At 42.0% G+C, this 14,094-nt stretch overlaps 1 protein-coding gene across 1 annotated transcript in view; it reads right to left on the reverse strand.

Moving 5' to 3' along the window:
* Positions 1-2,825: 2,825 nt before the first annotated feature.
* The window catches only part of fgfrl1a (fibroblast growth factor receptor like 1a), a 64,576-nt gene continuing 53,307 nt past the window's right edge, over positions 2,826-14,094 (reverse strand). Inside the window, exons 5-8 of the mRNA XM_084009993.1 lie at positions 10,169-10,459; positions 7,425-7,597; positions 7,164-7,344; positions 2,826-6,910 (exon numbers count right to left, since the gene is read on the reverse strand). Coding sequence (XP_083866119.1) covers positions 6,486-6,910; positions 7,164-7,344; positions 7,425-7,597; positions 10,169-10,459 — 1,070 coding nt within the window. The 3' untranslated portion in view covers positions 2,826-6,485. The remainder of the gene's footprint in view (positions 6,911-7,163; positions 7,345-7,424; positions 7,598-10,168; positions 10,460-14,094) is intronic.

Consider the following 14,094-nt stretch of genomic DNA (forward strand, 5'->3'; position numbering starts at 1 on the left):
TGTTAAATAAAACAAGAAACTTTACATGATATATTATATAAAACTAGTGATGGGGACAGGAGGTTCATGTCTAAAGCAAAACAAAACAGTGACGTCAACCCAGCAAAGCATCCATCCTTCATCAGGAGTGTCTTCACACCCTCCTGCTCAGCCACACAGTCGCACTGAGTCACTAAACCACAAGAGGTTACAAGTTTCATTCACAAAAAGTTTCAGGGAAAATGTACGACCCCGACAAAGACTTTTATCCTCTTTTATTGGTCGCTGTGTTTCCTGTGTAAAAATATTTGTAGGAATATTAAACACTAAACCATGAATAGCCCAATAAATACATGTCTATATTTCAACCAAAAGAGCCCCAAGGATGCATTTAAACCGTTTTTTTAAGTCTGCAGTTTAGTGTGATGTGATGGATTCTCATTCATTTCAAACTTCATTCATTCATTCATTGCTATTTATATTAATCTAAAAAGGGAACCTTTAATAAACGGTTTATTGTGAACATATGCATGTGTTTTCTTCTTGTTGATTCTTTACCATTATTGCATTTCTTATTTATTAGAGTTTTTCTAACCTCCATTATCTTTTCATTATAAATAAGACATTTGATATAACAAGACAAAGTAACAAGAAAAAAATTGTAATTCACGAAAAGTTTCAGCGATCTATTAAAGTTGGTCATTAATAGAAGAAAGAAATGAAAGGACTTTAATTTTGACAAATGTCAAATAAAGTAGGAACCGTGTCTCTGTAACATTTGCTCCTCCCTTCCTGTTCTAGACGTTTCTTTCCCGCCTCATTCGACACTTCCACACTCTTTGCAGATCTCTTCTCCGTTTTCTCAACACATCTGTCAGCAGCTCAGCTCTGTGTCATCCTCCTCCTCCCTCCTCTTCATCTTTTCCTCCTCTGTCTGTCCAGTCAATCAAATTAACAGGAGGAGCAGGACAGAAAGCAGGAAAAGCAGGCTACAATCTTTGAGATAAGAAAAGAATGAGAGTTGAATGTCAAGGATGAAACAAGCCGGGAAAGTCACATATTTGCTTTGTACAGTATCTTTTATCAGGACACTTCCCTGCTCTTATCTTACACTCACACAAATGTAGAATGTTATATCTCACCCACAGCTTTACATCTTACATACCTCTGTTATTTGTTTATCACCAGTGAAGCTGACCAGACGTATGGAAATCCAACGGATCATGAAGTTGTGAGTAACTGCTGACTTTGCAACAATTTCAAAACCACAGATTCCTCCGAGAGATTTCACTCGTCTGTATTTCTTCAGTGTTTCTTTTCTCAAACTTTTTTATTCTTTCCCCGCCGGCTCCTCAACCTTGTTTCAATCTTCAACTTTACAATCCAGAAGGTTTACATATTAAAGATCCTATGTTGGTCAAAACATGCAATACATGAGGGAAATAATCGGTCGTGTCCATTGTATGTGATGTCTGATCCAATTTATATGACATGAGGGGGAAAAAAGGCAAATAAATGTAACTTTTATTAAATTGTTTAACATAACTGTTTTATCAACGTAGCTGAAAAACTGTGTTTTCTGTGTTTTGTTTGGGTTTCTGCAACTTTACTGTTTTGGTTTAATCCTGATTCCAGACGCAGGAGGGATAGGTTTTTAAAATACCTTCAACTTTGTGTCATTTGTCCTAGGTTTCAAGATAAAGTTGTTGTTTAAAAATAGTTAAAAAAAAAAGAGCTCCTTTTTTGATGGCAGGAGAGAAAATACTTAATAATAAGTCATCCTCAACAGTTGTTGTGTTATGGTTTCAGAATGATGAAGACAGTTCGACAATTACAAACAATATTGTCTCCATCGGGTCACGTTTTCATCCTTAGCAACTATTTCCCAATTTGTAGGCATTCTATTAAAAATGGTGCATAATATGGAATGCACTATGAATATAGCCTAACGGGGGAAACAATGTAGGAGACCCCAGAACCCCCCCAGGTTTAGACTTCAATCTATGATAAATCCTCTGTATGCTACCAGCTCAGCACCAAACGGCAGACAAAGTTAGTGAGTAGCTAAAAATGTGAGTTGGTGGAAACCGAGCGAAAAGGAATATTTAAGCACAGACTCAACTCCAAATTGCAATACTTGCTGGAGGTGCAGCGGTTTGCTATCACATTAGCCAAAACAACTTTTAAAGGTAATTGTCAAATTTTGTGTGTACAGCTTGTTCCGCTGCCCCCAAGTGGCCAGAAAAAGTCATACAAACACACATTAACACATTCGTTCAAAGAGGCAAGTCAGAAGCAAGGATATCGTGGATGATGAATGTCTTCACTGACAGCCACAAAAGTCCCCATTCAAGCTTGCCACCTAAACTCAGCTATAAAGCGTAAGAGAGTTCCATGCAACATGTTGCCAAAAGCCTGAATAATGTGCAGAATACCATTTTAAACCTGCCCTGTTGCCACCTCCAACCGTCTGCAGAGCACCATCCTCTTTCCTAAGTCAGAGCGAGAGAGAGAGAGAGAGAGAGAGAGGGAGAGAGAGACACTGGGCCTTCACACCCTCCATCTGCACGCACCGCTTGTCCGTCTGTCATCCCTCCAGACGGACATGTTGACAGATGAAATGCAGCTCTCACAATGGAAGGGCTGCAACTATTTAGAGGACATGCACTTAAAGACAGTCCCTGGTGCTGTGAGGTATTTACTGGAATCTCTCTGTGTGATGTGACAGAGAGAGAGGCAGGCAATTGAGTGATGATGAAAATATCTCATTTTAGAGCCAAAATCTTGCTCGGAGTAGATTCAATACTTAAGAACAAAGACAATAATGCATAGATTGAGCTTTTTTTTAATGGCACCAATAACATGATTACAATGGGAGAAACCTACATTTGAACCTAAATGACAATAGACTGTACAAGATTGTCGATACAAAGATTATCGATAAAATTTCGTATATACCATCGGCACGTATAAATACAGTATCTTACAATGACATGAACATGGTATATGCTACATAGCTTGTTACTAATATAACACAAAATCCACTCATGCAGTATAATGCCCAATTATATGAAAAAAACATATTTAAAAGGAAATAAATTAGAAACACATTGTTTTTCGTTGTTGTTTTTTTTTAAATCTTGAGACAATTTGCATGTCTAATGTTAGTGGGCCAATGTGTTGCTACTCTGTGGTCCAAAGCATCCTCGCTAAATTAACACTGATGTCATTCCATGTATATGCTAGTGGTCATACACAGTCTGTCTACTGGCAGTCAATTAGCTTTGAGAACAAGCAAGCAAAGGTTTAACATGTGAAATGATTGAAAAAAAAAAGGTAGCTGATCGGACGACACTTTTCACAGAAAAACACCACAGTGATGGAGGAAAACGTTTGGAAATGTTTCCACCCAGCAACTTTAGAATGAAGAGACACACTCCGGCTGTTCAGGGCGACTTTGTCAACAGATGTTTCAAAGCAGAAAAGATGGGAGGACAAGAGGAGCATGTCAGAGGCAGAGCTGCTCATGCAATATTTCAAGACCGGAAAAAATCTTGATATGCATCTTCTTTAGCTTATTATTATTTTATCTGTATACATGAAAGCAGAGTGCAAAGACAACAAGGCTGTCTCTGTTGGAAATATGAAATTAACATTTTGTTAATTAATTCAGTTGAAAATGTCTTGAAATGTGCAGGTATAAGTAAGTGTCTCATCTGAACTGAAGGCTTCTAAAAAAACAAACAAACAAAAAACAAACATACTTCACAAGTTTGAAACAAAAGTGAAAATATGCAAAGAAATAAAGTGGAAGCCTGACACGAGTGAGTATTATAAAACATGGGCACAAATTAAGTCTCTGTATGAAGACTATATTTGCACCGTTCCCGACTTAAGTTTAAAGATTTATGTGCAACAATACACGCTGAAGAATGACCACATGTGTAACTAAAGTCACCAGGTGATTTCAATATATCACTTCCTGTCACATGGTTGTTTAAACGCAGCCTTGTAAAGTTCTCACCGTGGTATTTCTCCTCGAGGAAGGTCTGCAGAGACAAGCCTTCAGTTCCTTTCACATTTCACATATTTACTTTTTTCTTACGTTCAAACACCTCTGGACAGAGCCACCTCACGGTTTCCACCATTACGTTACGTCACATGGCGTGACTGCTGTAATGTCAAACAGCTGATCTTTGCTTTTTTGGGGTTTTGTGCGTTTTTTCTTATAGTGGTCAGATTCATGAGGGAACACAGGAACAACACGATGGGCACCTGAGAGAAAGTCTGTTGTAACTGTGTGTGTAAGCTGTGTGTCGAGTCACCAAACTGCAACAGTGAAGGTATAAATGTGGCGATATGATGAAAGTAACAGTCAAGAGAACGTGGGAATCAGAATAAAACTATGGTGCTGTGACTGACAAGCCTCTACTCTACTTCTCAAATACTAGTTCTGCAAAGGATTTGATGCCTTAATAGTTAAAAGTAACCATCAGATTTCAGAGCTAGTGGGATTGGAAACACAATCTTTGGGATTTTGTGGATCCCCAAGATCTTCCTCCTGATGCGTCGGGTCCATGTGAGTCTTATAATCGCCCCCCCTTCATTTAACAACCACTCTCTCCAACGTGAGCTTACACTGGCTTTGAAAACAGCTTATTCTAGGATCATTTATATGGTGTACTAATTGCTTTACTCATAACAGCTGCTGGTCACCTCCCCCTTTTTCCAAATGAACACCCACACAGTAGTTTTCAGTTCATCTGGCTGATTAGACCTCTGCTCAGGATGAAGGCGAGGGAGCAGAGCTGGGAAGTTTACCAAACCCATTAATAAGAATGATGAAGGTCTTCGGTTGTCCCGACCTCAAAAGATGCAACCAAACTAAACGGGAGTCAGGGAAATATTAATCAAACGCACTACGTACAGTTCTGAGAGGAAGTTTAATCTGCCAAAGGGAGTGAAAACATGTGGGGGGGCTTTCATTAACAAGAGCCCAAACTGTAACCAAACAGAGACATAATGCTTCAAATCCATCTCGTTAGTAGAAACATCTCTTAAGGTGGTGAATACAATCAGTGGGAATCTGCTGATGAGTGAATCAAAACATACAGATGTCAATATCCCAGACATGCCCTTGAATGTATCAAGACAATATTCTGATTCATCAACATAGCTTTCTGTAGAAGATATGGCTCTACATTTTTGTAACACCGCTTTCTGTTTAAAGCTGCAAACCACCATTTAACCTCCTTAGCATCTAAAATGTCTTCACTGCAGCATCTGTATTGTGCTTGATCAGGGTGAGAGATGACCTGCAGGTGATGGATGCAAGCCCTTTATCCATTTCTGCTGTCGTCCCTCTGCCTCTTCACGAGACAGAGCGCATGCAAACCCTGTTCCGTTACACTTGAGGTCACATTGTGTGCGGCGCTTTAAGAAGACGGGTTGAGGACTTCCAAGTTAAAGAGTTTAAGATGAAGCTCCTTTCCATTTAAGCCCTCTAAATCTCATGACAGATTAACAAGAATCAGTGACATATCCGATGATCCGACGGTGATCCACGGAATCTGGAAACAATCCTTAGAAGGCACCGATTTACGCCGAGGTATGGTTGACGATCCCTTTGCGCTGTCGGTTTAAGAGATTGAACGTCTGACGTGAGAACTGATGTCTTTACGAACCTAACAGAGTTGGGACATATTTAATGATTGAGGAGGAGCACTTTGTTTGTAGCTGCTGCTAAAAAAAATCCATCCACTAAGAGATTCATGTTGTCTGAACATACTAACCTGCTTTGCTTTCTCTTTTTATAGTAGTGGCCCGGCAGCAGCAAAAACCAGCAGCACTCGTCCTTACAAACAGTGGGAGTTTACCTTGAGTTGTGTTTTTCAGCTCAGTTGGGCTGACGCCTGAGATACACTCTGAAATGAAGCTACTACATTACATGCATGCTATATTGTTCCTTATAGATGACCCAGGATGAAGAAGTGTGCTAAATGCCATATAATCGTATTCCACTACATACATGAGTAGCTGTAACTGTAACCTTGCAGCGTAGCCCAGCTATTTCTACTGTTACTGAGGAGGTCGTGGTTGTGTCCAGAGCACTTAAAGAAGCCTTTGAGCAAAGAGAGATTTTAAAATCTACAGAAAATATTTTATACATACATATATATATAAAAAGACTTTGAATAAAACATGTTTTGGGATTGTTTTCACTGGATTGGCTTCCAGATGGCCTAAAAATAAGGATCTTTGTCTTCTTTCTTTACATTCTTCATAGTTTCTGTCTTGAATAAGTCTGTGTTTACACAAAAGCGTGGCTGCAGGAGAATGAGGAAGAGTTGCGTGACCCCGTGTTTCTGTGTACGGATCCGCATGGTCTCTCGCAATGTGGCTCTCCTTGTTCATTGCTCTGTTTGTCAGCAGCTAGTATGGACTGTTGTGAATGAGTCTGCATGCACGGGGACATGTCCGTGGGAGAGGTGACTGTCAACAGTGTGCTAACACTGGTAGTGAATGTGCTGGTGCTGGTGCACTTTCCCGTCCACGTGTGAATGCGTGTGTGTGTGTATATCCGTGTAGATCTTCGGGTAGACCTTGGGAGCCAATCCGGAGCCTCCCTGAGCCAGGAGCAGCTGCTGATGGGCGACGTAGTCCTCATATGAAAGACAATCTTTATCCCCGCCGGCGGGCTGAGTGGGCGGCGCCGGGCAGGCTCGCTCCCGATTGGCTGCAGGTAGACGCTGGGCGGCGGGAAGAGCGGAGGAGGATGAGGAGGAAGAGGAGCAGGTGCGTTTGGATTGGCAGAACCAGAGGAGGGCGGTGCCTAAGATGAACGCCACGCCTGCTGGTATTCCAATAATGACGGGCCACGGGAGGCTTGGGGATGTTGCCGTGGGGATGACGTTAGTTTGGGGCTTCGGATCTGCAAACGAGAGAAGAAGAAATAAACAACCGAAAATGTGACATCTGGAATCACCTGTACAGATGTTGAGATGACACAGTTAGCTGATTGTTGTCAGATAGCATGTTAGCACATGTCTAAAAAGTCCCTTCTCTAATCAAAGCTGCTGGTCAAGTCTCTGCCTCTCCAGCATTGTAAACCAGAGAGACAGTTACACATAATCACATACAGCTCTCCATGTGTGCATGCTAGTTTCTCTCTCTCTTCCTCTGACCTGGCAGCACAGTCAGGTAGGCGCTCCTGAAGCTGTAGCCCATAGTGTTGGCTCCCAGGCAGATGTACATGCCAGCATCCTCCTCCTTGGCTCTGGTAATCAGCAGCTTGTTGAGATAGGATCCGTCGGGACGCGACCAAACCTCCCCTGTAGGCAAGACCACGAAGCGGTGGTCTCCAACCTTTAAGGAGATACACACGATCAGTTCAGTCAATTTGCCTCAGATTAGTGTTGATGTGTAGTGGTGCGTGTGGTTTGTACCTCTATGGTGGAGTTGAATTTGTTCTCGTCACCAGGTTCCACCCTTTTGAGCCACTGGATGACCGGCTTGACGTCACTGCGGACTTTACACTGGAAGGACGTGGTTCCTCCGTAGTCCACGGTGGTGTTGACGGGGTGAGTGCCGGTCAGAATGGGTTTGGAGTTGGTACGCTCTGAAGAAACACAGACAGAAAAATAAAGTATATTTAATATAAAATGTGACAAATGTTAAATAAACTAAATGTTGTGATTGCTGTATTTGGTTCAGTTTGGTAAAATCAGAATTAAAACAGCGAGGAGAGCGTATCTTCTCTTTTTATCCACTTTATTTGACCGGAGTGAAACTCAACAACCCTGAGACAATACGATGGTCTGCGAGTTGTATTTGAACAGTATCTGCTGCATTCAGCACCACATCCTCCTCTCTGCTGCAGATAAACAAACACATCCCTTATCTTCAGCTCCTGCCTTTTCTTCTCAGTTTATACAGCAGAATAAACACACCTGCCGCAGACATTCAATAGTCTCCTTTTTAGTATCTGTTAATACAATCTCACAAGAATGTAACCTGAGATAATCAACTTGCAGGTGTATGTTTTTACTGAAGAAATGTGTTTAAGTCTCTGAGAACACTTTTGCAGCGCTGGCTTCCCTTTCTTTGTTTCCAGAGTGGAGTTCCAGACGGGGCTGCACAAAGCAAGCATCTCCACTTATGGATTATAGAGGTTCTGTGAGATACTGGTTCTCTGGACTGGAGTTGTCTCTGTAACAGCTGTGAATGACTGACAACTGAGTGAATCTGTACTGATAGAGAAAATGTCACATTTGATGTAAGTGAGCAGCGGTTTGATTTACTTTATTTCTGTTCATGTGTGTGTGTGTGTGTGTGTGCGTGCGTGAGCGTCTTTCGGGAAAGACTACAGCTGTACTTTAATGTGCAACAGATGTGGCGAGGAAAGCGAGAGAAGCTGGTCCGGCGCTCTCCACAGAGCTATCACAGTCAGTAACGTACAGTTCAGTGCACACACATACAAGTACAACTCCACCAAACAGCTTAACGTTAAATCACCCGGCGTCAAAACAGCTCTTGCCGTCTCCAGACACAACCTAATACGTCAGAAAACACTCACAAATCATCGTAGCACACATCGTGCTCTCAACAGAAACAACTTCTTTAGACTGAAACTGCAGCTGGTTCACTTTCCCAACTGAGAAACCTGCTGAACATTCCTCGCCCGCTTGACTGGTGTTCGCTGACGAGCCTGGCGGTGATCAATAAATGCCATTGAAATGAAAGGAGGCTTTTAAAATCTATTTTAAACTTCTACACTTGGTGCACTTGGTTCGACAGCTCTATACTATGTCTCTACTTTGCAAACAACCACAACACCGAAAATACTTGCATAAAAAATATATAAAAGCGTTACATATGGACATTAAGATTTGGGTTTTCAATTAGTGGATCCATAATCTACTGTACTCTCTAAAGATGGTCCAGTCAGTCTTTCCACTGTACCAACAATCAGTAACCTGTTCTCCTCATCCACGGTATCTGACTGCTGTCACACCATTAAATCAAATAAAAATGCCCCAAAATGACTCTGCTGGTCTTGGTTGTCATTTCCACTTTATCTCCAGCATCCTGAAGAAGCACAAGCGAGGAGGAAGACTTTGCTCTCGGGCAGTTCAGGTTCTGCAGCGTCCCCGTCGGCCATATCCTCCCCGCTGCAGCCTTGAGTTGCCTGACTACACCTGACTGTACAAGTAACACTCTAGCTGTAACACAAGCAACCAAAACAAGGGAGTTTTTGAGCAGCAATCTGCAGATCTTGAAGTGTGTGAAGAAGAACGACAGAGACACAGAACATCAGGTACCACCGCAGGCTGTTTTCACACATTATATATTTAACTTGGACAGATAGAGATCTCGGCTAATTTCCCCTGCAACACTCTCAATGACTACATTGGATGTTTAAGAGAAACCTGTTGATGACCGACTATCTACCTTCTCTCTTAAAACGAGATGGAAATCTGTACCCAGGTCCAATCCAATCACAATAAACAGACATATATTACTAAAGTGGATACTGACCACTGGCATCAGACAGCAAATCATTGAAAAAACGTAATTATAGAGTTCTTGATCATACGATCTGAGACATTGTACATAATCACTGCATTGTGAGTCAGAATGGAAACCCGTTTCTAAACCAACCCTGCTATTTGGTCCGACAGGCCTTTCAGTCAAACAATGATACACATGGTGTGTATGATAATGTGTGATGATACAGCATAATGCATGTTATTGTTTGGGTGAGACACATTCCTGCTGGTGTATCATATACCCGCGTGGAAACGCCAAAAACATGCTGATGTGTCACGACATGAAATGAGCACATGCAGCCATATTTATAACATAGATTAGAATTCTTCACAGGCACGTTTCTGCTGTTACACCTCTGAAAAGACACACTGTAACATTTAATTCATGAATGGATAAGTCAACTGATAACACATAGTGAATGATTATGACATTTTCAGGCAAAAATGCCAAATATTAGCTTTTTCCAGCAGCTTCTCCTTGAGGATTCGAAAACGATTCAATCTTTGATTATATACTAATCAAAAAATACTTGACATATTAAACGGAGAGAGAAAATATTTATAGTTGCATTCTTATGTCAAATGTTGTGAGGACTATAATACCCTTTGATAACCGATCATCTAGTTGAATGGGGACTCACGTATGACTTCCACTTTGTAGGTGGCGTTGATCTCTCCCGCCCTGTTGGACACGTGGCAGGTGTACTTCCCGCTGTGCTTCGGCATCAGGTTCTTCAGACTCAGAGTCCACTTCTTCTTCTTCCCTTCTCCTTCCCCGCCGTCCTCGTCCACCAGCGGGCGGCTGTCCTTCAGCCAGACGATGTCGGGGCGAGGGTTACCGCTCGCCGTGCACTTCAGACGCACCGAGCTGCCCACGGGACGGGCGATGACGCGCTTCCTCATCTTGGACGGCTGGGTGAAGCGTGGGCGGACTACGAGTGGAGAGAGAGGGAGGATTGGAACTGTGATTACAACAGAGATGGCGCTTTGGACAACAAGTCACACTCATATTGGCTGCCTGTAGAATATACACGCTCAACATTTAAAGAGATGAATAACACAGAGAGACTCTCTTTTTCACGCTCGGTCAGCCACAGATGGAAAAAGGAAGGAGAGAACAGAAGAAGTTACGAGTAGAAATAAAGGCTTTAAAGAGCAGTTTTATATTTACAAGCAGTGTTCTGTTCTTCAAACCAGCGGAAAGAGACTAGATAGGGAACGTTTGTGGAATTCATCAGAGAGTCGTATATGAGACTTTTATGAGACATAAGGAGCGATCAAAGCTACGATATAGGCACAAAGGAAGGGTTTAGAAATGTGTTAACCCACGTGACTCACAGTTTGTATTGGCTCTCTACCTCCAGAAAAATAATTAATTTAGCTGTTAGAAGAATAAAAACGGTATTAACACGATGCTTTCAAGATAATATGTTTCTTTGGATTTTCTAGTGAATGAGCTTCCCTCTAAAACCCGATCACTCGATCCACATTGTTTTACTGTCTCTTTTAAAGGAGAATGAAAGAAGAAAACGCTAACTACTGTTTGGTAATGATGGATACATTTCCTCCAGATGTCAGGGTGGAGTACTTTGATTCTCTAATGTCTTCTCTGGAGCTGTTAGAAACTCTATAAATCACACATGTTTGTTAGTGTTGGTTCCTTGTTGCCTGATCTGATGTCTCATTGGTCGAAACGTTGTTTACGCATGCAGACGTCTGCAGCAACTAATGTGACAAGAAATACATTTTTTACCCGGGAATATTCTGCAGGTCCTTGTCCCAACATACAGCGGGTTTCCATAACCGTTAAAACAAGAAAAATGGGATTAGTAACAAAATGCTATAGAGAATAAGAGACTTGGTAGCTTGTTAAGATGGACATTTTCTGCAGTGCAGCAAGCATCAGACAGGCTGAGGTCATCGCCACAGGCCGAGCCAAGAATTCCATGTTGTGCTGTAACAACATATGGCCACGTGCCTCTGGGTATATACAACCTAATTTGCTGTAATAAACCTAATTGTTTGCTTAAGAAAAATGTTTAAATCACTTCCTCTTCTCCCTGACACAAAAGACTTACTCACATAACCAGGGAAACTTATTTTACACTGAGCCAGCACCTCTGGCTCCAGGGTTGTACGCCTCAAAAAAGCCACATATCTGACATCCATAAGATCCCACCGTAAAACCCACTAGACATCTATGTAACGTCGCCGTAAACATCAAGTCAGGAATGCACATCTGTTGTAACAAAGCCAGACACACCAAACATCCATTCTTTCATACAAATCCTTTCTTATAAAACATTAAATGGACAGTTGACGCCACACACCTATTCAAACATCCCTCCATCAAAGACACATATTCCTCCCATAAAAGGGACGTTTCTATGACATGATTTAATCGACAGATTTGTAAATCCGTCTTTTTAAAGCAACACTCTAAATCTTGTGTTAACCAGATATGTGCTCGTGAAATATGTCATTCAGCATGAAAAAAAAACACCAAATCGATAAAAGAAATGACCGATTAGTCGACAAATCGACTAAGAGGGGGCAACGCTAATCTATGTTTTAAAAAAACACACCAATCAAGGAGCAGTGAAAGCAGATCAAAGAGGGAGAAAAATCCAACAGGGAGGCAGAGGAAATCATTCACAGGAGCGCTTGATTTTACAGCTCTTATGTTCTAGCCACAGCAGATAGCCATCAACCGGGCGATAAATCACCCTGAAACTACTGCAGTTGTGCCTCTTTCTTTGGACACGGTTATTATTCTAGCTCGGGGTAAACAAACAAGGAGGAGAGTTATGTGACGGGTTTGAGCGCTCGAATGTGGAGATTTCACTACGGCTACATTACTCAGTGGAATATAGTTCTCTGCTGACCGGCAGGAAGCTGGACAGGATGACAGAACAAACATCAGCCCTCCCCAGAGTTTGAGAAAAGCTACTGGACTGCAGCTGAACTGTGACCAGACGGAGTCAACAGATCTACCAGAGAGTGGAGGATAAATAGAAGAAAGTGATTCATAGTTCATTCATAGTTTTGGCAATGTCCTACTTTGACGATTACATGAATACAACTACACCGGCTTAGGCTGAAATTCATCGAGGAGAGGAGGGAAACGTGCAGCTGAAGGGGATTGGCTGGAAGAGGAGACTGGAGAAAATACAGCAACGTGCAACTGAAATGAACTGATTTATATTGTGTAGGTTGAGCCACATCAAACAGAAGTTAGGGAGAAAACAGATGGAAAGAGAAAGTATGAGGTTCAAATGAAGGTTATCTCACGAAGACTGACAGATAGCTGAAAACAGACGAATAAAACTGGAGCGAAGGAAAAGACAGTCGAGAGATGGAGTTAAAACAATAAAAAAAGTAAAGAGTAAAGGTAAAAGGGAGGGCACATGAATGGAAGAAAAGAAAAACAGAGCAAGAGGGCAAACAGAGTTGTGATCGAGAGAGGGAAGAGACGGGAAGGTGAGAGCCAGAACGGGCGAAAGGGCAGGCTTGTTCTGGGTCTCAGGGGCCACTTCAACGCCACACTTCACAGTGTAAAAATACTGCTGACCCTCCGACTGACCGCCTTTGATGAGACGGTGTGTCAAAGAGCCACAGAGGGAGAGAGAGTGGGTGTGAGGGACAGAGAGAGAGAGAGAGAGAGAGAGAGAGAGAGAGAGAGAGAGAGAGAGAGAGAGATTTTTCAGATCGAGGTGTTTTGCTAAATGAGGTCATTTTGGTTTATTTTGACAGGAGCAGTTTAGATGAGGATTTGGGTTTCGAGTTAGATGAGAAGGTTGATACTACAGCATGAATGATATGGGATTTTGGGGCCAATGCCAACTCTACTACGGCGTATTAGGGCCACTGTAGGAAAAAAAAAAAAGGAGCCAAGAGAGGTGGGCAATGTTCAGAGAAAAAAAGTCTCAAATTTGCAACTTTATAAAGTCGCAGATTTTCTGATTTATTACAGAGGTCATAGAGGAAGTAAACACTTTGCTTGAACGGATGTTTGCCGTTCGCTATGAAAATAAGTGAAAGCTACCGATAGCATCTTAGCCCAACCACCCGATCAAAAAACACCCATAAGATGACAATTTGGCCTCATATAAAAACAACAACAACAACCGTCAACAGCCGTCGCCCTAAGGACATTAACGAGGCATTGTCACACATTGTGATGTATTAATTAGAAAAATAAATGCAACATTCATGGGAAGTTAGCTAGCATAGATGCTGGTTGTTAGCTCTCTACTTTTTTGCGTACAGTGGCCCTAAAACCAGTATATAATACCTACCAGTATTAGCAGAGCGGCAGATTTTACAAAACAGGAGCAAACTATAACATTCGACTAATAAGAAGTTGACACATAATTCAGTCTAACAGCAACACTGTTAAGGCGAGTTCACACCGGACTGAAAATCGGCGTCTTTGAGAGAGTCGGCGTCGGTGACATGAGTCTACTTGGTGTGGTCGCTCGAATCGGCCCACGTCGGCGTTCATTTCAGCCGATTCAAATGTATAATCCGCCATTCGAATCGGTCATTCTTTTACCATTCTGATTGG

The sequence above is a fragment of the Eutrigla gurnardus genome, assembly GCF_963514095.1.
Source record: "Eutrigla gurnardus genome assembly, chromosome: 5".
Classification (NCBI taxonomy): Eukaryota; Metazoa; Chordata; class Actinopteri; order Perciformes; family Triglidae; genus Eutrigla; species Eutrigla gurnardus.